The 27,577-nt window shown below is 35.7% G+C and overlaps 1 protein-coding gene across 3 annotated transcripts; it reads right to left on the bottom strand.

The window, feature by feature from the left end:
• Positions 1-161: 161 nt before the first annotated feature.
• mvb12ba (multivesicular body subunit 12Ba) lies at positions 162-27,577 on the bottom strand. Of its 3 annotated transcripts, XR_009271395.1 has the most exons (11): positions 27,088-27,577; positions 19,103-19,225; positions 14,288-14,395; positions 12,886-12,982; positions 12,375-12,504; positions 11,160-11,309; positions 7,479-7,570; positions 4,847-4,902; positions 4,042-4,101; positions 1,815-2,831; positions 162-1,273 (listed from the first exon to the last, which is right to left on the bottom strand). XR_009271395.1 is itself a non-coding variant. In XM_058776584.1 (10 exons), exons 1-10 carry the CDS (start codon positions 27,133-27,135, stop codon positions 2,745-2,747), a joined length of 951 nt encoding a protein of 316 aa, XP_058632567.1. In that variant the 5' UTR covers positions 27,136-27,577; the 3' UTR covers positions 162-2,744. The 3 variants fall into 3 exon arrangements, 2 of the variants coding, with proteins under 2 accessions (XP_058632567.1, XP_058632568.1); XM_058776584.1 differs by having other exon boundaries at positions 162-2,831; XM_058776585.1 differs by having other exon boundaries at positions 162-2,831; positions 27,319-27,575.

Below are 27,577 nucleotides of genomic sequence, written 5' to 3'. Positions count from 1 at the left end.
TGTTACAAAGAGATTTTGGTGGAGCTTTCGTAAAGCAGCACAGATAAGGAAATCTGACAACAAACTTTTCTTTTTTTTTTTTCTCTGTTGATAAAACATGCATGGAGTTCACAGAGTTTTTTTTTTTTTTTTTTAGAATAAAACACAAAATTCAACCAGCATTCAACAATGGCAATCACATTTATACAAGAAAGAAAATTCAAATCAGTTGACAATGCAAATGACAAACACACAGCAGGTTCATCAAGAGGCAAAACAATGACTTGAACTGGATGATACACATTAAACGGTTTATAAAATTGTGAACAGGAGTTTATTTGCGCAGCGCAGTAACTAAACATGTTTTATTATATTTGTTCATGTGACCAAACACTCAACTATTCCCAACATAACATTAAAAAAAAATATTGGGGAAAAATATAGCTACATTCCTAAACATTTAAATTAGTCTTCATATAAAATCATTAAATAATTAGATGAACGAGTACAACGAAATAGCAAATTAAATCCTCATTTTAATGTTGAAAAAACAGATAACTCTGCATGCATTCCTATGGGACTTTCAGTTAAATAAACAAATGAAAAACTGACATCAACATCAGCGTGTAATTTTGGACAACTTCAGATATGATGTTAAACTATAATTATGCTTCCTAGATGTATTAACCTGGGACTGGTTTTCCAGACAGGTTAGACAAATTCTTGGATTTTAAATTATATTCAACAGAAATAAAAAACGGCTTGCTAATGAGCCAAAAACAGGCTCGACTGATGCCAGAAAAATCAGTTTTGAAAGTCTGCTGACTGCCACAGACATGAAGAGAATATAAGATTTGTGGTTAATTTCAGATTTAAAAACAGAATTTAAATAAAAATCATAATAAAAAGTCAAAATAGTGGTTAGAACATGTAACAATAATATAGCTGCTTGAACATTATAATCCACACTGTAAGAAAACGAAAACTGATCTGAGTGTTTGATTGAAGTCTCACAGTGAAGGTGTCAAACCATCTGAATGGACTGTCTTTAAATCACTCAGTGTTTCCAAGCTGAACACTTTCACCTGAGATGACTGTTTCAGCAGGGCGTTCTGAAATAATAACACTGTACTTTCACCAATAATCACACGGAGCAAATCACGTGACTCAAGACTTCACTGTGTGCACTGCTTCTGGACTGCATGGTTTACTAAAACCGAATGGCAAATGATGACGTTTGTTCTGGATATTCAGCAGAATCTCACGAAAATGGTCAAGAAATGTTCAGCTCATCCTGAAAATCAAAAGAAAGAAATGAGAAATATTTTGCATAAAAAAGCAAGAGTTGCACTTTTTTTTTTCTTTTGCATTTTAACATTTTTAATTTTCCCCAAATTCCCATTACTGCAATAAAAAAAACATCTGGAATCACTTTAAAGCCTTTATATATATAAAATGCATTATAAAAGTAGCTGTAATGCATTAATTATGCCTCGTATGAGTACAACAAACAAACTTTAAAATATTATAATGCATTTTAACTTTGGTTACAATTATTTATGAAAAGATAATGCATTACGATGTATATTATGAATACCTTTATAATGCATTATGCATAAATGCTTTAAGTAAAGTGTTACCAAACGTTTAATTAATGTGATATGGAAAAACTGCACATTATTTAAAATCACAAAGTCTGTAATAAAAAAAATAAAATATTTGTTTTACAGAATTTATGATGATTTAAATAAGTGGCATGAACTTTTTTGTATTACAGTAATGAGTATTTGAGCATAAAATAAGTTTAAATCTTTAAGAAAATTTTTATTTCTTACTTATTTCTTCAAATCTTGGGATGAAATATGACTGTGGAAATATTAACTTGCTTATTTAAAAAAAAAAGAAAAAAATACCACCATAAAATGTGGACACAAATGGACTTGCAGAAACAATATCCAAGTGCTCGAGCACCATTGAACATCATAACACGAGACCGAAAGATTTCGAGTAAAATCTCAGTAAAACATTAGCAGTGGTGACTGGAGTGACAGATCAGTTCAGGAGAGACGTTACAAACACAATACTAAAACAACGCATTCCTGAATCATCGCTTGTCTATGTACAAGGGTTTGTTCAGAGTCAGAGTGTTTTTGTTCTAATCTCTTTTTCCAGACAAACACAAAAATATTGAAATATTTCAGAAGTCCTGTAACAGTGCAGTGAACTGAGCTCCATTTCCAAACAAAAGAACAAACTGAAGTCATGCAGTCACCGCGATCTAATTAAAACCGAGCAAGTGAACGAAAAAATAAAAAAAATAAAAATACTCCTCCAAATCTATGCATGATGCATGAACACAGACTCTGGGGCTCAAATAAGGGTTTGTCCAAGTGTGACCCTTCATATAAAGTCATTGCGGTAACAGCAACTCAGTCCAGCAGCCAGAATAAGTCGGAACACAACTTCAGACACAATTCTTGTCGCATAACAAAAGAAACACGGTAGTGGTTTTGATTTGATCACTGTAGCGATGCAGATTCGCTCATGTCCAAAGCTCTTTAGGTAAAAGCAGCATCAACTTAAGACAGACTGAACTTGACCACATGAAATATTTGTTAATTGTATGCAAAAAAAGCGAACAATATCCTTATTATTCCCTCTGTCGAACTAGTAGGTTTCTGTTGTACTTTCAGAGAGGCGGATGAGTCTCTGCTCAGATCAGGTCTTCAGAAGCCAGAAGATCTCTTTCGTCTGGCGCGTGAGCGTTAGGCTTCGGAGCCCAGAGATGTTCTGGTGGGACTGGGCGGCAGACGGGCCGCGGCGCTGTGCTCCGTCCGGAAACTATATTCATACTGACACAGACACAGACACAGACAGACAGAGTTAAACACCATCTGAGAGAGAGTTTCATAGCACACACTGACCTCTAGTGGATCAGTCAAAAACAGCTCACAATTCCTCTCATCTAAAGCTGAATTCAACATAATATCATTTATTCAAAACAAATTATACGAAATACAAATTAGGCAAATAATTATATATTAGGTAAAATGCAATATTTGTTCTAATGTTATTTTAGTGCGACTGATACTAAACAATCATTATACTATTATAGTTTTTTTTCATTTAAATTAATTTTGTTTTCACTTTCATTTATAATTTTTGTCATTTTGTTGTGTTCTTGTTATTTTTTTAATATGTCTATACAGTTTGTTAATTTTAGTTAAGTATTAAAAACAGAAACGTATAAATGTACTATAAACGTTGCATTGGCAACTAGCAACTGACTTGTAATAATACATTTATTATTACAAGTAATTTATTTTATTACAAGTTTGTTTTAAAGTTTTTAGTTTTAGTTAACTATAATAATCCTGATTTGTTTGCTGAGCAACATGTGAATAATAAACATACAAAAACACATAATAGGCACAAAATGTTGAGGAGACTTGATGTGAAATTCAACTGAACTTATTTGAATACCTCTTTATTTACATAAAACATTTACTACAATCCAAAACCCCTTTAAATATCCATTATAATCAATAACCATTATTCATTGTAATGCCCTGCCTCTTTTAATTTTGCTCATTTAAAGGTTAAAACATCAATATCCAATACATAATTAAACATATTATTGAAAATAATCACAATAAACAATTATTCCACCAAAAATATAGTGCATTAAGGTCTGTTCACACCAAAACGGCAAACTAATGAAAAATGCCAACTATTTTTTTAAAACCTTACATTTGTAGTTAACATTATTGTTTTGGTTCTTGGTGTGAACAGGCCTTTATCCTTAATATAATTATAATATAATAATATAATTATAACTGATTGTGGATAATAGGAAAATTAATACTGATTTAACTGATGTGCATGTAAGGGATATTTCATATGACTTTATTCAATCAGATTTAGAGTAGTCCTTTTTATAAAGTTATGTGAAAAGCACAAATTCGACACTTTTTTGCATTTACATGTCAAAAATACCTGCTTGGAAACAAAAGCAACAAATAAACTACCACTTGTCATGGTTGAAACTCAACAGATCCTCACCTCCTTCTCAATCTCTGCAAGCGATTTGATTCTGATGCCCATTAGATCCACCTGCTGCAGCTGAAACACAGAGAGACACGTTCAGACTGACAACAACACAAACTACTCCTCAATGTCCACATCAGTTCTTATGCTAGGTTTAAAGTGCCCCTATTATGGATTTTTGAAAATGAGCTTTCATGCAGCGTGTAACACAGCTCTAAGTGAATGAAAACATCCTGCAAAGTTTTAAATGTGAAAGTGCACCGTGTATAAAGTTCTTGTCTCTCAAAAGAAAGAGTCGACTCTGAATCATTGAAACGAGTCGTTTTAAACGAATCCCAAGCCGTTAGCACATTAGCATATTGCCCGCCCACTCTTTTCATGTTGGTCAGAATGAAAATGCAAATTAATTCTTTGCCACTAGGTGCCACTTTTGGAGCGGTAAAAAAAATATCGGTTTCCCCGGTAACGCTGTACACAAAGCAGCACTCACAAACACTGCTTTAAATGAAATCGGACCAATCACCGCGGATTAGCGTCAAACAAAGGAGGGGTTTGGAAAATGAATCATTGAGCGAATCATTTGGGAGTCGTTGAGCAAGTAAGGTAAAAATACATGCATGCCTTGAATGCATGTCAACCTGTTGTTGGGGACTCCCAAAATATGAACCTTTCATAACCCATAACAGGGGCACTTTAAGTACCTAAAATCTTTAAAAAATCTATTTCTAAATCTACATCTAATAGTATGGTTTACTCTTTGTGGTCTACAGAGTGTTTAAGAGTTCATATGAAGCACATGATTGGTTGAAAACAGACTCACATCACTGGAGGCACACGCAAACTTCTCCGAAATCATGAAAGGCACTCCATCCATAGCTGAAAGTCAAAAAGTCAGTATTAACCAGAGTTCACCAGACATAATATATTCTGCCTTGCACAAAAAGCCACAAAATGTTAATATATCATTGGCTGATGACATCCACGAAATAAAATGACCACAAATTATTTTATATCCCCTTATTTGTAAGTGGCTTTGGATTAAAGCATCTGCTAAATGAATAAATGTAAATAAAACTAAACTGAGAGATTTTTTCCCATGAATGTGTGACAAACGAGAAGCGTGCTGTAAGAAACGAGAGCTCAGAACAGAAGGAGAGATATCCTGACTCATCACTGAACACCATCTGGAACAGTTAAACAGATTCCACCTCCAGAAGGGTTTATTATTACATCCCTAACGACAGCAGTCATGAATCCACACGTCACTCGAGTGCTGATGGGATTTCAGACAGCATTATTACATGCACTGACCTTCATCTCAAATGTGAGGTGCTCTCTCATGTCAAGCAGTCTAGAGATGCACAATATATTTGATATATAATACACGAATATGGGGTTGGTGAAAATTTTACCCTCTTTTGGTTCACCAAGGCTGGATTTATTTGATTAAAATTACATTTAAAATCACTGTTCTCTGCTCTAATATATTGTACAATGTAATTTATTTCTGTGATCAAATCTGAATTTTCAGCATCATTACTATTCATTTTTTTCAGGTTATTTTTATGCATAGAAACTTCAAATGAACGACATTTATTTGAAATAGAAAGCCAAGTTATAAAAGTTTTAAATATTTCAGTTTTATAGTGCTGGGCAACGATTACAATTTTTTAATCGTGATTAAATCGCATGATTTTCTGCGATTAATCGCATTGTTATGCACAAAATTCAATAATGAATTAAAAAGTAGTGTATTGTGCACTTTTTTTCATTTAAAAGTACTGCTATATGAACAAAATTGCAATAACATTTGGTTTGCAAACACTTTAAACAAATAAGGTGCTTTTTTACAGCAGTATTCCTTTTACACAGTAGCAGTTAAAAATAAATTTCAACTTATAACATTAATGTAATCAAATTAAATATAAAACCAAAGCTATTTGCCACTGCCAGGGCATTAATGTTTTATAGAAAATATTTTATAGTTTGTTATAGAAAAACAAGCTATGCTCAGAGTCCAGAGCCTCGATCATAACATTATAACAGGCACCTTCCGAGTAGAAACCTGCACTATAGTGGGACCTAACGCAACAGAGTGCGGCGCGGGACAACACTTGCTGGGCGAGTGCGGGTGCGGGCGGGATGCGGGAGAATAAGGGGTGTACTCACACTAGGCAATCTTAACCGTGCCCGAGCGCGTTTGACCCCCAAAGCCCGGTTCGTTTGACTAGTGTGATCGCTCTGTGCCACGTTCAGGCGTGGTTTGTTTAGCCGTCCCTGGCTCGGTTGCAAGAGGTGAGCCAGAGCGCGGTTCAGTTATATATAGATCAGTGAGTGTGAGCGCTAACTTCTGATACGTGCAGCATGATTGCGTATATATTGTGAGAAGGCCGTGTGTCACCGCATCCCAAACGACTCAAAATAATAAACCACAAAGTTAACAAAACTATGCACTCCACTGTGCTGAGCGAGAGCACTTGATTACGAACTCATTGCATTCTTTTCTGTTAAAAATAACAGTATACAATGGTTTTGTGAATGTTGATGCTTAGCCTAAATAATTTTATCGGGTGCGTTCATGTGAGTGCTGCTGCAGACCTCCCCAAATGCTCTCATTGGTTGAGACACGTGATGACACCCATCCCAAGCCAGTACTGATCAACATCCTGCCCCTCCTGTGAGGGTTTGTCCATGGTTTGTCTGTATGTGAATTCAGAGCCAGTGAGCAATGGGCTTACAAAATAATAGTAATAAAAATAAAAAAAACTGTGTTAATGCGTGATAAAATAATTGTCTGCGTTATTTAATTAATGTGTTAACTAGGGGTGTAACGATAAATCGATTCTGTGATTTTCCTAATGCATCGCGATTCTCTTTGAATCAATTCTGAACTTAGTTTTTAACAGCAGATGGCGCTCTAGGCTAGTTTTTAACTGCACTCAAATGCTCACGAAGAAGACCGCTTGTGCCTTCAACTGAGTGGTTAAATGCGCTTGCACTTCTGCTTTTATGACGCAAGATTAATGTAAACACAACCCACTCTTGTAATTCGCTTCAACCTTTTTGAACTTTATGAATGATTATTTTAAGTTCAAGTGGTGTGTGTGTGTGTGTAAGGAACTGCAAGCAAGCTGTTTCTAAAGCATGTAGTGCCATCTGCTGTTAAAACTAAGCTCAGAATCGATTTCAGAGAGAATTGCGATGCATTAGATTAATCGATTTATCGTTACACCCCTAGCAATAACAACGCGTTAACTTGCCCAGCCCTACTATTTTATAATTAAGTGATGAATATTTTCATTTGTAAAAGCATGTAAAATTCTATTTTAAAATTGGAGATCTAAGACATTCCCTCATTGGTGGTTTTACGTTAAAGTCCTCTCTACTTAAATGTTCATGTGATATTGAAGGTGTTCAGTTTGGGTCAGGTGTGTTTTGTGTGGTTTTGGTACCAGAGATGGCATAGAGGTTGGAGTTCTGGTGTTCAAAGTCTGGTCTGGTTGTGCTTTTTCTGAAACATGCCGGCAGGGTCATGGATATGTGCCTGCAAAGAAACACAAAAGGAAAACAATTAGCACTTAATCAAATAAATATTCAACATATCTTCCTTCTCAGACCTCACTATTATCACTGCGGTTTGTGTGTCATTACGGCTGTTTTCAGACCAAATGTCATTAACAATCTGTCATCTGACTGACAACCTTAATGAAGACTGAAGGTTGTGTCTGTAACACAGGCGTGCAAATTGTGAGATTTCAGTCTCACAGGGCTGCATGATGAGATCTACATCCTAATAAAACAAACTGTTCGCCTGATGATGCTAGAACCTTTAAATACAGAATTTTTCGTAGTTTTTTAAAGCTTTATTTTTAGCAGTTGTGCTTTAAAGAAATTCAAAATTAGTTTTGATATTTTGAGTGGCGGTTCTTTAAATAGCACACCAAACAACGTGCTTTGCTTCAGCTGTTAGATAGCTTGCAAAGTAAAAACCGCTCAGAAAAATGTCTTTGGTCATCGGGCACATCTTACGCATCCTGTCACGAGTGTTGTGTTTTATAATGGCGTGACAAGTTAAAAATACCAATGGATTTAAAAAAATAATAATAATAATGTTGCGTTCCATATAGCTGTTTTTTCATGCAAGAACCAGTGTTTTTGTTTTTGTTTTTTTCATTAATATTTTGAATAAGCTTTTTTGTTATTTATTGGATTTTTTAAATATTTCAATTTAAGCTATAATTTATTTTTATTTCAGTTTGTAATTTTAGAACTTCAACTTACACTTATTTTTATTTCAGTTAATTGCCTAGGCAATTCTCTCTTTTCAGTTTAGTTTTCATCTTATACTTATATTTGATCTTTTTTCAATTAATTAACTTTTTAAAATAGAAAAATTTAATAGATTGATTATATAGAAATAGAAATTTCATTTTTACTAGGTTTAGTTAACAATGACAACAATGGGCAGAACATATTTTTCTGATCGGATATTTGCCGATCAGGGTTGGAGCTTCAATGAGCCACTAGTTCAGGGAACTAATCTGAACCAACTACTTGGAAATGTAGTTCTGCATATCCTCACAAGAAGCATTATGCATTAGAAACTCTCATTTTTGCGATTACACATAAGCAACTGCTGCTAGCACACACTCAAATAAAGCTGTGCATTTACCACAGATCCACTCATTAACAGGAGAATGCTGTAGGCTTTATGGGAAACACCCACCATTAAACACACTCATAGTCCCCGCACACATGACATGCTCTACCCAGTTGATGTTTTCAGTATGTACTGTATGTGTTCTGCTGGCAGCTGCAAGGGAAACTCCACACATCATGAGGAACAAAACAACTGTATATGAATAGAATTTGGTCATCTTGGACTGCTGATATTCTCCCTTTGTGATTTGGAAAAGATAGCTGTCTGGAATAGTGGTTGTACACATAGCATTAAAACATTTCCAATTCAAAAGTTTATGGTTCGATAAGATTTTTTTTATGGTTTTTGAAAGAAGTCTCCTCTGCTTTATTTATGTGATCAAAAATACAGTAAAACAGTACTATTGTGAAATATAATTGCAATTTAAAATACCCCTTTTCTATTTAAATATACAGTATTTTAAAATGTCATTTATTCCTGTAATCGAAGTTTAATTTTCAGCATCATTACAGTGTCACATGATCCTTCAATAATCATTCTTATGCTGATTTGCTGCTCAAGAAACATTTGTGATTATTAGCAACGTTGTGCAGTTTCATACTTTTGTGGAAACCATACATTTCTGCATTTTTTCAGGATTCTTTGATAAATAGAAAGTAAAAAAAAAACTAAAAAAAAAACAGTTATTGGAAACAAATCTTTTGCAACATTATAACGTTATTTACTGTCATTTTTCAACAATGTAATGAATCTTGCTGAATAAGAAGAAGCTCACTTATGTTAGTCTGGGTTTCTTGCACTAAATTTAGTTTTACAAGATCATTTCCAGTTTTAGATTTCGATAAGTAAATAACAGCTGTTATGACTGGCTAACATCCACAGACTGGTGTAGTTCACACTGTCATTTGTCAAATAGTCAAGAGATTATTCTATCTTTTTCCTACTTTTTGTATGCCCCCCCAAAAGAAAGATACTGTTTTCCATGATACAGCCCTTGAATTGTTGTGCAATGCTGTGAGAAAGAGTCCAGACATGTGTTTCAGGGCCACAGATGAGACGGCCACTCCCTCATTGAGATGCAATTCTGCTTGTGGGACTTCACTGCAGTTATATCCTGTTATATATAATAAGATCACGAACGGACAGTATCAAGAGAGCAGACAGACAGAGAGGAAACCACGAGAGGGAAACGGCTGGAACAGACACTTCCCATTTGTGTCAGAGAAACGCCTGGGGCGTACAAAACCCAGAAACACAAACAAGCCCATAAACATCAAGTATGGGAGAAAACATACACATTTTACACAAGTGTAGCATGTGAAAACACTGTAAATAGTTTCATTAGTCCACTTCTATCATGGAAAACAGGATGGGTTTTTTTTACTTATTTTGATGGATGGGATGCATTAAATTAATCAAAAGTGACATTAAAGACATTTATAATGTTACAAAAGATTCTACTCATAATTCTATTCATCAAAGAATTCTGAAATAAAATGTGTCACAGTTTCCACTTAAATATTTAGCAGCAAAAATATAAATAAGATAGATAATAATAATAGATAATTAAAATCAGCATAGAATGATTTCTGAAGGATCTTGTGATGCTGAAGCTGCTGAAAATTCTGCTTTGAATCACAATAGTAAATTACATTTTTAATTATATTCAAATAGAAAACAGTTATTTTGAATTGTAATAATATTTCACAATATTAGTGTTTTTACTGGATTTTTGATCAAATAAAATGCAGCCTTGGTGAGCAGAAGAGACTTCAAAAACATAAAAAAAAAACTCACCAACCCCAAACTTTTGAATCATCATGATCATGACAGCACAACCATGAGCTTATTAACACGACTTGTTGGGATTCTGTTTTATCCATTAGGAACTTAGTGTGTGAGTTGTGTAAATTGCAATGTCATGCTGACTTATGATTGAATATTTTGCCTGTTAGTACGACTACAAACGCAGCTGTGAATTATATGGGAATTCCTAACAGACCACAACTAATTTATACCAGAATATAAGGAATGCTGTGCTGGACCTGCCTATTAAAGGGTTAGTTCACCCAAAAATGAAAATCAGCCCATGGCATCCTAGGTGTATATGACTTTCTTCTTTCAGACGAATCCAATCAGAGTTATATTAAAAATTGTCCTTGCTCTTCCAACCAAAACAAAAACACAAACCCGTGAACAAAAACACACAACCATGCCATTATACAGCTTGGAAGAGCAAGGATATTTTTTTAATATAACTCTGATTGGATTCGTCTGAAAGAAGAAAGTCATATACACCTAGAATGCCTTGAGTGTGAGCAAAACATGGGCTAATTTTCATTTTTAGTTGAACTAACCCTTTAACAAAGTGTTTTTACCCTTCCTTCTCTCGGTTTGTCTCAGTCACTCTTTCTATTCCGCAGCTGTTGCAACAAATGCAGTTCACACTTCCTCAGACATCACAAATACGTACTTGGGCAAGACTGGCGCTGGAGTGGAGTTGTTGGTGACAGTCTGGATGTTATTGGTGTTGTTGGTGGTGGAGTTGTTCTGTACAGGTGAAGAATCCTGGGCCCGTGGCACCTTTCCCATGCGGTACCAGATCCCCATATTGTTCAGCTCTCTGTGAGGAAATACGGAATTAAAATCATTCCACCAAACTAGAACCACACCCGGAAACACAAAACACAGATGCAATCAATAAAAATCAAATCAATAAAGACAGCAGGTGCTTTGCAGATCTCAAAAAACAGCCAGAGATTCATAGATATCGCAGGTTGAGAAAGACACACCAAAACAATGGTGTCTTAATAAATTTCGGCCTCATGACAATATATTAAAGAATTGAATATTGCTCAGAAATGTTTTAAAACTGTTTTAAGTAAAAGTAAAACATTGGGATTTTAAATGCAAAGACATGAATAAAAATGGTTGTTTAAAATTCTTCCCCCAGAGAAACCGTAATTTACAAAGTTAGATTAGAAATGTTTAATGACAGAAGTAAAACACTATAAAACAAATAGTTAAACTATTATTAACATATACAAATATTAAAATAATAAATATGATATAAATTTTTTTTATATTAATATCTATTAAACATTATTATTATTAAAATATATAAATATTTTGAGATAATTCATGATGGGAATAAAATTATTAAACGGAACTACATAAAATATAATAATATAATTGTTTATTGTTTAAAATAATTACCCCCCAGAGAAACCATAATTTACAAAGTTAGATTAGAAATGTTTGTGTGCCAGAAGTAAAAAAAAAAATAATAATAATAATATATATATATATATATATATATATATATATATATATATATATATATAATAAAATATTATATATATTTATTTTTATTTATTTAGTTTTTTTAAATATAGTACATGTAATAAATATAACAGCAATATTTGTCAGCACACTAAAAGATTTAAATTCATGCAAAATTTGGTGACTTCTTTTGAAAATTTCACTGACTAAATATAAAGCTGTTAATGTTGTTTAATTTTATATTGTCAATAAAAATCATCCCAAATACAACTAATATTTGATATATTTGCCTATGTCAGTGCCCACCTACAGAATACAATTAATTTTCTCACTGAATATTAACAAAATGTCCTTAAATATTGGTAGGACAGTCTTGTGTATAGAGACTTTGTGTGATGTAACTGACCCTATGAACGTATACTGTGGCGGCGCCTGTTTAGAGCGTCCTAAGATACGGATATCACAGATGGCAGCTTCAGTGGAGTCTCTCGGGATGAACTTGATACATAACCTCCTCTTCCTGAACGCCGGCTCCTCTGGAGAGAGAAAGAGAGGAACGGGACATGTTGAAGAAAGTGAAAGGGAGATGGAGTTTACAATAGAAAGAGGAAAAAAAAAGACAGAACGAGGTCAGCGCTGGAATTAAGAGAGGATCGTTTCACACAATCGATTAATTATTTAACACGAGATAGAAACTAAATCCACAAGCTTCTTAACGCCACATATCAGGCTGCATGCGTAAAAGAAAATACATTAGTGGAAAACAAACTCCTTTTAACTCCAGTTTATTTAAGCTTTAACAGTGCATATCAATGAATATCAAAATATGGTTTAAAAGATACAGCTGCAGTGTTTAGGCTGAAATAGCTGAAGAATGCAGCTGTAAATGAACGAGAGGAGATACAGGCGGCACTTACGTGTGTCCACAGTTTCCTGAATGGGAATGAATCCCACAGGCAGCGTGTCCTTGATGTCGATGAGCTTCATGTCTACAAGCACATTTCCTAAATGACTCTGTGGAGAGATACAGGAAGCACATATAGGGGAATGTGAACAGACAACATCTCTTCTGATGCCCTTCTTTGCATGCTTTAGGAATGAACATTATGCTGGGTTAAATACAACCCAGCGCTGGGTAAAATATGTACGAAGCCAGCGGTTGGGTTACTGCCCAGAAGGTTGGGTTAAACATTGAAAACAACCCAGCATGTGTTCTATCCAATATTTACCCAGCACTGGGGTGCATTTAACCCAGCATTTTTTAGAGTGTAGAACTACAAGCATAATTATAATAAAAACAATGTTAGTCATGGTTTCTTGTACCAAAAATGTAGATTTTGTACAACCAATTTCCACTCTCTGTCTAACTCTTACAATAAAACAGGATGTTTGTTACTTTCAAAACAGCATAGTTTACACAGAGGAAGAATGGCATAAACTATTTTCCTGTTTAACACTGGACACAATCTGTATTGTATAAAGGTGACTACACTGTCATACAGTATATCAGGGCAGTTCAAGGCACTAAATAGGTGTTGATGTGTAAACACTGATAGTCATACATTCATTACGGATGCATCGATTTAACAAAAATGAATTGTATTAATTCTAACAGTCTTGTCTTTTTATGTGTAACATTTTTTTTTTTTTGGTAAAAATAATCTGCTGTATGACTTCATCGAGACTAAACGTTACAATAAACAACAGCTATTGAACCGCTAAACATTTAAGCGGGGGAAAAATAACACCATAAACATTGTTTTAAAGTTCTTTCTGCTTGAGGTTTGTCCTAGAAAGAAGAATGAGACTAAACACCGCAGGGACGGCACAAGAGGAAACAGCTTTGTTTTCATGAACAAAAAGAAATTGTATATAAAAAACAAATAGATGAGATCCTGTGACACATTACAGAGAGCTCCTCAACTCCAGCAATATATTACAATATATAAACACTCCAGCATGAACTTGTTCTGGATCTTTTAAACATCCATCCATTTTTTGACTTTCAAACTGAAGTAACTCATTATTGCAGGGTGTTGTTAGGCATGTCTCAAGTGCCTTACTGATAAAATAAAACGAAATAAATAATATGAAATATAATTAATAAAATAAAAACAAGCAATACATACTAAGGATGTAAATATTAATAAAAATGTTTTTTTATATTAAGGAAATGATTAAACGTGCGTCTAGAAGCATCACAGGAATGCTGTATTAAAGAATCAGCATCTAGGACTAGAAGTATCCATTTGTAACATGTAATCATACTTCAAAGAAACCTCCTCAAGAATCTGATAAAGAGCTGAAGAAATGACTCACGTTCTCTTTGGAGAAAGCCCTGGTGAAGCACAGATAGCGGGTCACCTTGGATTTGAACAGACCGTCTTTCCACAAATCTGCATCAATCCCATCTGTGGTTTGTGCAACCTAAAAAGAATGAAAAGATTTGATTTGATTAAGTATTATAAAAGTGTTTTTTCCCCAATGTGCTGAAGGTCAATTGTTTGATTCTTTTGGTTTATCGAAGAACTTCTTAAAGAAAAAAAAAAAAATTATTCATGCAGTACGGCAGCCAATACATTACAAAACTTTCATTCACATTAATAATCATCAGAAAACAGACCAGATTTAGTCCAAAAAGTGTCCCTAATTAAGGATTCTAAAGTAGGCTGGTCATTTATAATGTACTTTAATTAGCTTCTTAAGGGCTTCTGGGAAATTCCTACCCTCAACAGATCAACCTCTTAGAATGGCTATTAAACCCTTTTTTGAGAAGTTATGTCTCTAAAAGCTGGTCAGCGCTAGCCGTACAGTGCAGTTCTCAGTCTGATGTCCATCTCAACAGCAGTCAGCACGCATGATTGCTCAATTAACAGCTTGAGCTGCCCACACAAACAGCCGCCCATCAGTCGTGCCATGGCAACTGGCTTCCCACGAGCCGCTCGACAAACACCACAAACACTGAGCTGCTAGATCTGACACCAGTGCTGCTTAGAAGAAGTCTTAGGACTGGACATGAAAATGCACTCATTTAGACACCAAATATCATGTTGTATACCAATGTTTACCTTTATTTATATAGCACTTTAAACAATAGATTATGTCAAAGAAGCTTTACAGTGTTAAACAAGAACATAATGTTTCAATAATGCAAACAAAATTAAATTCTGCTGTAAAGCAGCTCTAAAAAGAGGACAACAGCAAAGAGTCAATTTTTCAGTTAAAGTCAGTTCATTGTTGATCGCTGATTCAGTGACGTCTTCATTCAGCTCAGTTCAGTTCTCTTCCAACAGTGTCTGTGCAATCAAGTTGAAATATTGCAAAATATTAAGTGTCCCCAACTAAGCAAGCCAAAAGGCGACAGCGGCAAGGAACCCAATAAGTGACAAATATGGAGAAACAGGCTCAGTCCAGACGAAACCGCATGAGGATAAGAGTATAATATGAGATAAAATACAACAAGAGAATGCACAGGAAACAAGTCTGGGGGATATACATTGGGATCCAAATGTCTAAGGCTTGAAATTAGGGATTTTTTCTCTCTTTATTAATTTATTTTTTAATTTAAACTGGAAAAGGAATTAGTTGAAGAAATTAATAAGGAATATTTCAGATTCTTCACTATTTCTAAGTGACTGAAATGTAAGGAAATTTGTGACCCTGACCATGTGAATTAATTTACACGTTCTTGCTTTTGTTAAAGCTCAAGATGCTCTTTGAAAAATCTCAAATCATGCTAGAGAACATGATCGTCATATTTTGTTCATGTAGCTTCAGTTCTGCTGTCATTAAAGCAAAACAGACACAATCCAAATGCATTCTCAAATTCAAGTCAATTTTCAATAAAATTTTTCACTCACATTCTAATGCAAATAATAATTTGTAATGACAAAAATAATAAATTAACTTAATTTTAACTTTTAATTCAAATGATATAATTTGCATTAAAAAAATGAATTAAAAAATGTGCAAAAACAATTTCAGTTGTATAGAGCCCACTGAAAAGATCCTAAAAGACGGTTTTGTCTTCAGACTCTCCGCCCACCCGCTTGGCTTTGTGATACAACTTGCTGCCCTCATTTTTTCCAGGTCAGAGCTCACAGCATCATGCAGAAGTAGTAAAAAAAAAAAAAAAAAAAAGAGGAAACATAAATGCAAGGCCAGCGGGTAAGAGCTGGATTAAAGGTAAAGTCAAGGCTTGCTAAAACGGTCTATCTGTATTTCCTGTTTCCTGTTGTAATAAAATGGTAAAATTGCTTTTTCATTGACCTGCTCAGTTTTTTTGTTTGTGTGTGTGTTTAACGCCATTCCAGCTTCTGTGGCTATTTTAATGGCGAGAAATATTATGGCTGAATTATATAACGTTTTTATCATTTATTTTTGCTAAAAACTCCAAAACTGTATTTGGCTTAACTCTGCTAAAAATCTCTTCAAAAGAGTTCTCAATGAGTTAAAACCAGCACGATCTAATAAAACATGCTTAAGGCATTCGGCAGAAAGAACATGTTGAAGGATCTTCCTCTAGTATGAAAAACTTGTGTGTCATTCTAGAATGACCCATTCTTAAACATTGGGACTAATTTCATGGAGTTTATTCATTGTATATAGATCCCACTCTGTTTGCCATTTGTTATAAACATTGGAACAAATTTTGACCTGCTCAGTATCAGCAGATTTCTCTGTAGATATAACCAGAAGTTACTAACCATGCAATTGGTTTAAATTCCAAATCCCAAGACAAGCGATAATAACAAAAACATGTAGTATTATTATTATTATCATCATCATCATTATTATACTTGGCTTTAATAATACTAATAATAGTTCTAGGGCTCTAAAAATGTTTTTATTCTGGTATAAATATTTTTTTTATAAAAATTTTCTAATTAATGCTGTTTTCAAAACCAAGTATAATAATAATAATAACAACAATAACAATAACAATAACAATAACAACAACAACAACCCCAAACTGGTTTTAAATGCACCATTAATTGACTAAATTAATCATTAATGATGCACAGGCCTAGAACCCTCATAACATTCATAATATTTGTACTAACGTATAATTTAATTGGATGATTATTGAAATTTTTTTGCCAATTTCTTTTTTTTTTTAAAGGCATTTCACTGTAAACAGACAAACCCACATTCACTTTAATCAATTAAAAGTCAACTTAGAAGGATATTTGATAAGTGATGAGTCAAAGTCAGTCAAGAGCTCAGACTTTAAACAGACAGAAAGAAGCTCACTGTTAGTGCTGGAAACAACAGATTACTCTCTCCCTCTGATGCTTTGCGTGTAGACTACAGTGTTTTTCTGCGATTTGAGAAGACGTTTGGGGGTGGAATGGGTGCTATCAACAGACCCCGCTTTCACACACTCTCGCAATCCACACAGGAAGCATTGTTAAGCTCTGCGCTGGAGTGACGACAATGACTGGGACGGCCAAAGGAAACACAACAACCCTGCTGCCTCTTCTGCTGCCAAAGTACATCCAGATCATGTGTGAGTTTGTACTAAAAAACATGCAAATGCAAGGGTGCAAAAATGCTTTAATGGCACAAAACGTCAGCAGCTGGGCCTGTGATCAGAAGTGTACTTTCTAGGGTGTGAAGTGACGTTCGCGTCGGGCTATTAATGAGGTGCATCATTAATCACGAAGCTATGCTGTGGCCTTTTCCCAAAAGGTTTTGGGAAAACAGTCTCAGGGAGATCTTACGAAATAAAACAGATGTTACAATAGAGCACAACACTGATACTGCACGCAAACACTTTTTTAAAGACGTCTCGTTGGTCCCCTTGACATTTCTGGCGGTATGATTACGTAGATCTCGCCCACAAAGCTGTGTGCATTTTAAAGTCAAGTGCTGGGAAAACAAGCGCCCCACATACAGATCGAGTTTCTCCTGTGCACGCCTCTGAACTGAGGCCACCGTGAGCAGGGGTTTTCTGCAACTGAGATCGACATGGTTTGCGAGCAGATCTACAGCAGGCCTCTTTGTTGATACCAACTCTAAAACCCCAGTGGAATACATCCAACATCGTTCTTTTATTACATATCAACAATTCCACAAGGCTTGCCATGTTACAGCACTCATATAAGTCTGTTTTACCCATCAGTGAAGAACACGTGCCTCATAAGACTGAAATATGACACAAACATAGCTGCTTTGTACATTGTTGGAACGACAGTGTTTGAAAACCAACTGAGCTGCCTATCTAGTCAGAATTTTAGGGTGGTTATTTTGCTGATATTTGACCGATATTAGATTATCACGATGCTTGTCTATATTAACTATAGTGCTGGTCTGCCTTGTGAATTAATAAATATTGTTTCAAACATTTTGGGAGAATTTTGAGAATATACTGTGTACAAAAAGGCATATTTAACATCAACACATCTGTGCCCAGAGATTGGGGTCAGTAAGATTTTTTAATGTCAAAAATATGGTACAAACGGTAATATTGTGAAATATTATTACAATTTCAAATAACTATTTATACTGTAATAGATTTTAAAAATGTAATTTATTCCTGTGATGCAAAGCTGAAATTTAGCATCATTTCTCCTGAAATCCTTCAGAAATCATTTTAATATGCTGATTTGCTGCAAAAGAAACCTTTATTATTAGTATCAATGTTGTGCGGCTTCATACGTTTGTGGAAACCATGCAACATTTTTTCAAGATTTTTAGATTAATAAATGTTCAAAAGAACAGTATTTATTTGTTTAAACACGTAACAATATACAAGATTTTACTGTCACTTTTGCAAAATGTAGTACATCTTAAATCTTAATTTCTTGCAAAAGAATAAATCTTACTGATCCTCATTTGGCTAAAAGCATCTGCTAAATGTAAAATATTAATATTAGCATCATAATTGCCCTGAAAAACCCATGTTTACCTATGACAAAAACGGCTTCTACGTGGGCAGCTCACTAGGTTTTTAAACACTGCCACAGCTTCTAGATGTAGAAACAGCATAGGGACTAACCCAAACCCCAAAGGAACTAGAAGAACTTCCTAAAATATGTCATTTCTTGACAAATGCTTTGGAGGAACAAAGAGTTTTACTTTCTAAAGCACTTTCTACATTATCTGTATGAGTGTACTGTATTGGACACTCACCACATCATAGCCGGTGGGAGCTCTGTTTCTTGAGGCCACAACCCCTACGCCAGTGATCGGGTCCATGGGCATCTCTGGCAGGGCGTCTGAAAGGTCCCGCACCTCAGGCATCATGGAGGAATTCTGAGGAGACAGGAGCGTTAAAACATTTACACGCTAAACAACAAACCACTTGACAGAACATGTCGGATCCGTGTTTGTTTTGTCTACAAAATCAGATGAATTTATTCTTTGTTGGACTCCGCCTCCCTTGGTTACGGTCGACAACTCAGAACATCCCATAGGAATGAACTGGGGATTTCCATTTCTCAGTAAAATGTACTCAAAGTGCCATTTTTGTCTGTCATTATACCTAATAGCAATTGTTAAATTATACCTGCAATGTGATAAATTGCAGAGACTGAAAAAGAGAAGGCTTGAAAGCAATTACAAGTGAAAACATTACTATTTGTGAACCCTTTAGTTGCTATTGACATGCAATCAATACAAACATTTAAAGCCGTTATTATTAAATTAACTTTACATTGGGATAAATGTATGAAGTCAACATTTATTTAAAGATTTGGAAATGGAAAATAATAATATTACGAATGATCTGATTCATTATAAGCAACAACATATTACCACATTTTTCCATAAAATTGTTTAAAACCACCCAAACACACAGATCATCTATATACTTAAAAAAAAGCGCAAAAAACTACTTTCCATGATTAAATTTTTAATTTCAATTTCCTAAAGCTTCAACAGCATTGACAGCACTTTAAAAGGTTCTCTTAGAGCATAAAATGATGCCAAATATAGCCTATATTGTTTGTTAGCAATATAAAAGTGGTCTGAACATCAAAACAATCAGAAAAAAAAAAGGTACAAAAGCTGTAATTTTTCAAAAGGTACTAATATGTAGCAACATGCATCTTTTAAGGGTAAACAATGTGCAAAAGAGCTACTTTTGAAAAGATACTACCCCAGTGACAGCTTTTTTTCTGAGAACGCGCTTACTGTAATATTCACATTTACACAAGCCGATACCCAAATACATCTCAGTGCGACAACACAGAGCAGAATAAAACATGACAGCACCGCCAAAACACGAAGACAAACTGACAAATGAAACCAAGCCACTGTGTACAAGACAAGTTTGAACAGAGAACAATGTTCTGGAGAATAGAAAAAGAGTCTAGTGGGAAAAGCACAGGAGGGTGGGGATGAAACACTGAGCCAGTCGAGCAAGACTTTATATAGCCTTTCCTTATCAACTACTCCTCTAATCTAACACACTGACTACAGCAAGGGAAGAAAATCCTAATTCAAGACCATTATAATTAGCTAGATTCTGATAATGAAGTCTGTTTATTCTCTTCGAGATAAGAAAACACACTTCCAGACCGTCTGAAAGCACATAACGAACAAGAACTTGCACGCCCCTCTAAAATGTAAACAGGGGAACTTGCATGTCTACCATAGATCAACAGATTAAACAAGAGCTGAGGGAAAAAAGTGTGTGTGTGATGAACACAAGAGACACATTCTAGAGGCTTTCTGGTAACGTCTCCATCATGCTGCGTTTGTTTTCATCAGGAGACACTTCACAAATCAACTGATTTGGAGTCAGGGTTTGTTTGAGCATCTGAGGAGTTGTGTAGTTGAATACAAATGAAACGCAGTCTTTGGATGGAGCTAAGCGCTTCGGAGGCGCCTTGGCAACGGGCCTGCCCTCCGCGATCTCCCAAACAAGCCACAAAGAAGCTGTGTCAAATCGCTGGTGCGCATGGAAGCAGCTTGCAGCAGGGCAAACAGCAGACAGCGGCGAAGAAAGAGAGCGAGATCAAACTGAGAGCATGTGAGAACTCTGCCGGAGCCAAGAGAGAGTGTTAAAAAGAGGTGTGACGATGATCCCTGGAGTCGACAGTGAGAAAACCAAACAGGAATAGACTGCATTCGTGAACAGGGAAGGAATGCAATTCTTACAGAAAAGGAAACTGTATAATTAGTTTCTGAATAAAAACTTCAAGGCTGCAAAACATCCTAAATGACTGATAACACTGAGATTTCATAGAACCCTTTTCGACTTATAATATGCCCAACCTGGTCAGCTTTTACCCCAAAAAAGGCTGTTCTGAGCCCGAAAAATCTTCAAACCAATGAAGACTGGGAAAATAGAGATGGGATGGACGATGTAGGGCTGCACGATAATGGTTAAGTGATGTGGTTGCCAGGTTGGGAAGATTAAGTACATACCTGCACACTCACAAGAGGTCAAAAAGGTGACATATTTTAATATAGACCTTCCAGGGGGGTCTGGGGGAAAATTTTAATGTTCACATTAGAGTGTTCATACCATCAACAAACTCCATCTTTTCGCTGCAGAGAAGCTGCATCTGAAGGGGCATTAGATGTATTTACACAGACTGACGAAGCTGAGGTACACCACAAAATTAATCATTAATGTTTTAAATATTTTTTAACATACAAGTTAAAAATGTTGGGGAAAATGCAATACTTGCATTTACATGCGGATGTGAGCACATGCGTGCTGTCAAAACGGACCAGCTCGGAGGGTCAGCTCATGAGATGAGGTGTATTTGATTTTAAGCTGCGCCGCGCAGCAGACCTATTGTTGTATGACATCAAAGTACCGCAAGAGCGATTCGAAAGCACATGGCCATACAATGATCGGTCTGCGCGGTGCTGCTTCAAGTCGAACAGAGAAAGAACTGAGAACTGACTTTGTTCGAACACATTTATGGTCTCACTCCAGTCTAGACAATTCACATAAATTACATATTTTGATTCAAAACGGCGAATTTCGCCGAAAAGCAACTAATTTGCAGGTATGCAAGTAAACCACTGAGCAGAAAATTTATCAATTTAAGTAAAAGGCTCTGATTGGCAGATTTAAACTCTTGAAAATTGGCAACCGCAGCCATGAAAGCTTGTTACTTATGCAAGAATGAAACTTTTTCAATCGAGCCACATCATTATTTCAAACTTAAGTTAGTAGAAATGTGGTCTGGATCTGAAAGAGGTCTACAGAATCTATGAGCCATGGAGAGAGGTAAATGGTGGAACACTTCCAACATCCATTTATCATTATTGAGCCAGTCATTCATTCATAACTCATTGATATTCTGATATATGGAGCCTCTCTCTATGATGCATATGATTTATGCAGCCAGCATTGCAGTTCAGCAGCACAGTGCTTTTGAATGCTGTGCTGGTCTACCGGTCTGCACATCAGGCCTCCAAACTAGTTTAATTGGCAAGGCGTCCTAGGACAACCAGAATCAGCAGAACGAGCGTGATGATTTTACTGATCCACCAACACGGTCACTAATTACAAACTAGATTAAACCAAGCTGGATCAGTGTTAAAATGCACAGTGTTTACATTTACATGAAACCTAATAATCTTCTTATAATCTGATTGATAAGCTGGCAATACATGCACACAAATAATCAGTTCATAATTGGATTAATGGCTCAATTTGGATCAAAATGCCTTTGTTTAACAACTCAATCATCTGTGACGTTCATGCAATGTTGACATGCACCAAAATAATCTGTTTAGAATTGGACTGATGATTCAATCATATTAAACTTAATGCAAAAACCTTAACTGATACAATTACAGTGGTGTGAAAAAGTGTTGGCCCCCTTCCTGATTTTTTTGCATGTTTGTCACACTTTAATGTTTCAGATCATCAAACAAATTTAAATAATCAAAGATAACACAAGTAAACACAACATGCATTTTTTAAATGAAGTTTTTTATTATGAAGGGAAAACAAAATCCAAATCCAAACGGTTTAAGGTCATGCCATAGCATTTCAATTGGATTTAAGTCCAGACTTTGATTTGGCCACTCCAAAACCTTAATTTTGTTTTTCTTGAGACATTCAGAGGTGGACTTGCTGCTGTGTTTGGAATCATTGTCCTGCTGCATAACCCAAGTGCACTTGAGCTTGAGGTCACAAACTGATGGCCGGACATTCTCCTCCAGGATTTTCTGATAGAGTGCAGAATTCATGGTTCCATCAATTATGGCAAGTCATCTAGGTTCTGAAGCTACAAAGCAGCCTCAGATCATCACACTACCACCACCATGTTTGACTGCTGGTATGATGTTCTTTTTATAAAATGCTGTGTTGGTTTTATATCAGATGTAACAGGACACACACCTTCCAAAAAGTTCAACTTTTGTCGCATCAGTCCACAGAATATTTGCCCAAAAGTCTTGGGGATAATCAAGATATTTTTTTTGGCAAATGTGAGACGAACCTTTGTGTTCTTTTTGGTCAGCAACGGCTTTTGCCTTGGAACTCTTATTGTTGAATCGTGAACACTGATCTTAATTGAGGCAAGTGAGGCCTGCAGTTCTTTAGATGTTGTTCTGGGTTCTTTTATGACCTCCTGGATGAGTCGTTGTGGTGCTCTTGGAGTAATTTTGGTAGGCTGGCCACTCCTGGGAAGGTTCACCACTGTTCCAAGTTTTCTCCATTTGTGGATAATGGCTCTGACCATGGTTTGCTGGAGTCCCAAAGCCTTAGAAATGGCTTTATAACCTTTTCCAGACTGATACATGTAAACTATTTTGTATCTCTTCCGTTAATGAATTTCTTAAGATCGCGGAATGATGTGTTGCTCTTTAAACATGCTTCACTTTGTCAGACAGGTTCTATTTAAGTGATTTCTTGATTCAACAGGTCTGGCAGTAATCAGGCCTGGGTTTGGCTCGTGAAATTTAACTCAGCTTTCTAAAATAATGTGGTTAATCACAGTTCTTTCATGATTTAATAGGAGGGGGCAATTAATTTTTCACGTAGGGCAAGGTAGGTTTGGACAGCTTTTTTCCCTTAATAAATGAAATCATTTAAAAACTGCATTTTGTATTTACTTGCATTATCTTTGTGTAACATTAAAATTTGTTTGATGATCTGAATCTTATAAGTGTGACAAATATGCAAAAAAATGTAAAAATCAGGAAACACTTTTTCACACCACTGTATGTTTGATCCAAATGAAATTTAGATTGGATTGATAGGAATGGTGTAGACCTCAAATAATCGATCAACAGGAAAAAATTAAGCATGTAAATGCTTGAATCCGACTATATTCTCAGTCGGATTCAAAATGATCTTGCGCACATGAGCAGAGTTGAGACGTGTGATTACATACGTTTGATGTCTTCCAAATGTGCTTCACAAACTGGTCAGTGGAGGAGACTGAATGTGCTAAAAAAAGCTCCTTTGACAAAAGCCAGCTTTGTTTTTAGATATGCAATCAAACAAAGCAAGATTGACAATTTTACTTGCACTATGTATGCATGCATTCTGTTTGGAATACGTGCAATGCACATCTAAATGAACATATGAATCGCACTGCTATATTTAGGGTTCAAACAGAACTTTCAGAATCTGAAATCGAGTTGGATTCATTCCAGTTGATGAAAACTAGTGCAAGTATCATACTTAAGTAATTTAATTGGACTGGAAAGTTTAGAGCACATATGAACAGTACATTTGGAATATGCAGTCAGATTGAACTTGTTCAGACAGACGAAAATGTATGCAAACACATGTGAAGCAGCTAAGACATATTCTTGAATTGACATAGTCCTATTAAACAATCAAATGCTGGGAGAATTACATTAGTATTAGCAATAAGCTTTTTCCTATCCCCACCCCAAAAATCAAAAGGAAATGACAGGTTAAATGGAAAGACCTATTGGATAAATCACAATGATGCAAAAGTCATGGAGGTGTAAACTGGTATTTCAACCGGCTACGTGTGAACAGTAAATATAATGCATCTTCATAACCGAATGCACACCAAAGCAATTATCATAAAGAACGGATGCAACCTTCCTGGAACATGAGCAGGACAGGCTTCGAGATGCCCTTCAGACATTAGGGGCAGATCTGCTTTCATATCACTCATCTGCCAGGAGGACAGAGCTGCCTCAGATGGCACAGACGCTGGCACTGTCAACACACTGTCTGGAAGATGTTTCAGGGCTCAACAATAAGGATGGCCCGGAGCCAGCGTGAGAGAAGTTTGGATCAGTTTACATAAGCTTCACTCACCCAGTCAGAGCACTGCTGCATTTATGCTGTTCAGTTCGCAGATGTGCATATTTAGGGCCCTATGATTTCCACAATGCAGAAAACATGGATGGAATCAAATCCAGTCACAAAAATGGAATTTACTCTATAATGCAGAAAGTCACGGAATTTGGAATTTTGACATAAAAAGAAGTGATGTACAATTAACCAAAGCGATATGGACTAGTGTCTGTGAATATTAAACTGTAAAAATACTATTTAAATATGAAATCTGCATGTTCTGCATGTCTCTGTGCGAATGAACGGCATAATTTTTCTTAATCAATGTACATTTTAACAGTAAATCCCTGTTGTGCAGCACTTTGTTTGCCAAAAAAAAAATTTTCATTTTCATTTGATTACATTTTAAAGGATAAATAAAATTGTTTATGCCTTCAATTTGATTATCACCATTCTTGATAATACATTTGTATTAAGTCCAGAAAAAATAAACGAATTTCTGATAGAGCCCTATTTTTAGAAAAAGGTAAAAGACATTATTAAGTTGTTATAATTTTGTGAATTCAATGCTTTTTGATAATTACATTTTAATTAAAACATTCAATTTTGTTGTCTAATAAACCTGGCACTGTATATTACAAATATTTTTGGCTCTTTGACGAACTTGTGACTTTGGATAAAATCAGCTGCTTAAATGTATGTTAAAAATATGTTGACAAAGATGTTTGCTTCAGGGACAGTGAAAATATTTACAGGGCAAACAAAAATCTGATCTACTGTCCCAACTGTACGGTACCAGAAGGAAAACATGCCCTGCATGTGTTAGTTCCGTTGCTTGTTCAAGTTTACTCCACCTCTCTAAGAAAACATGTTTGTTTGCACAGGTGGCTGAAGACATTTTCATTTCTGAGACAAAATCAAAACAGCTCAGGTGCTACTCAAAATGAAACAAGTCAACAACAGTGACACAAATTTGGAATAAATCCAGGCCATAAAAATACATATAGAAATAAATATACACATCCATCCACAATTGTCATACAAATATGGAGAAGCTCTTGGTCCCACATAGGGCTCCAAATATCTCACAAACAACAGCAGCATTCAGACTCTGACTGGCTGTTATAATGTGCCATTTATTCTAACTAATGCTGGAGTATTTGATAACAAAATGACAGTTTCAGGTCTCGCCTTATCCAATTCATTAGGCACTTTAGTGTTAATCTGATCTGAAAATCCAATTTCAACATTTTCAAAGAGCCAAATCATAAGACAGCATTTATTTCTTAAGGAATTACCTCTGTTTACACACTCACTTGCTTTTTGTGATTTGAATGAATTGAACAGAAGCTGCATAATAGCTATATCAAACATCTGAATCATGCACACAGCAATCTGATACTACATGTCATAAATTTAATTAACATACAGATTAGATATTGTCCATGTAGACAAGCAATGTTCTCTATAATAAATATGCATCACCATAATAATAATCTTATACTCCATAATCTTAAAATATCTCCACTTTTGTTTAAATTATGCGAGATACAAAGCAAACAAGTAATATTTCATAAAGCAATTCTTTAACGTACAATAACATTAACTACTCAACATTTATTACCCTGCTGAACAATTCAGAACTCCTTAAAAAAATGTAACCACTTATCTTGACGTTGTTGTAATATCTTGAGTCCATGATATGAATAAATAATTTTCGCATTATAGTGCGTTTTATCATTTGGCTGAAGCCCAATTTTAGCCTTTAGCATTCTCCGGCAGGTTGCTAGGAGACTCCATAGAGATTCTATACTTAGCCTAGAGGAGCTAACAAGCTAACCCAAGCCTCCTCAATATTCCTTATTCTTCTCGAAATTTGTGCAAAAAGCATTTCAACCATTAAACGCCACATTGACTTAACTGTAAAATGCACAGCGTCCTTCCTTTTCGGACAAAAGCAGCTTTTCATGACCTGCGGCACACAGCGGTAGCAGCAGGCCGCAGAAGCCTCGGCAGCGCGTCAGAGCAGAGCGGGGCGGAGCGGGACGGAATGCGGCGGGAAGAGCGCGAAAGCTCGGCTGCGAAAGGAGCAGCGGCAGGCGAAAGCAGCAGCGAAGCTAACAGCGCTAATGCTAATCGACGTCTCTCTTACCCCAACAAATACACTTCACACAGATAGACTGACAGACGCTGCGGTTTGAAAAGATATACGCCACTGGATCCTCTTCTGTCTGTCGTTACAGCTCACGACTGGACTGTTGACATTCCTGTTAACGACTTAATCCATTTTAGACGACGCATTTCTCCTTAAATTGCCAGAGTGGTTTAGGGGTCCTCAGTAGCTGCCATTACTAACCAGTCACTGAAACTGAGAAGGGAAGGAGGTAGGGGTAGCTGTGTGTGTGTGTGTG

Source organism: Onychostoma macrolepis, chromosome 05 (assembly GCF_012432095.1).
Source record: "Onychostoma macrolepis isolate SWU-2019 chromosome 05, ASM1243209v1, whole genome shotgun sequence".
In the NCBI taxonomy this organism is placed as follows: Eukaryota; Metazoa; Chordata; class Actinopteri; order Cypriniformes; family Cyprinidae; genus Onychostoma; species Onychostoma macrolepis.
This window is presented reverse-complemented; position numbering and strand designations above follow the sequence as displayed.

What these genes read in the sequence shown, in the direction of transcription:
- mvb12ba (XM_058776584.1), bottom strand. Translation starts at nt 27,135, where the DNA reads ATGAAAAGCTGCTTTTGTCCGAAAAGGAAGGACGCTGTGCATTTTACA. An exon ending in AGGACGCTGTGCATTTTACA is followed by an intron (nt 19,226 to 27,087) that starts GTTAAGTCAATG and finishes CTGTCTCCTCAG; the next exon opens with AATTCCTCCATGATGCCTGA. An exon ending in TTGCGTGTGCCTCCAGTGAT is followed by an intron (nt 4,102 to 4,846) that starts GTGAGTCTGTTT and finishes TCTGTGTTTCAG; the next exon opens with CTGCAGCAGGTGGATCTAAT.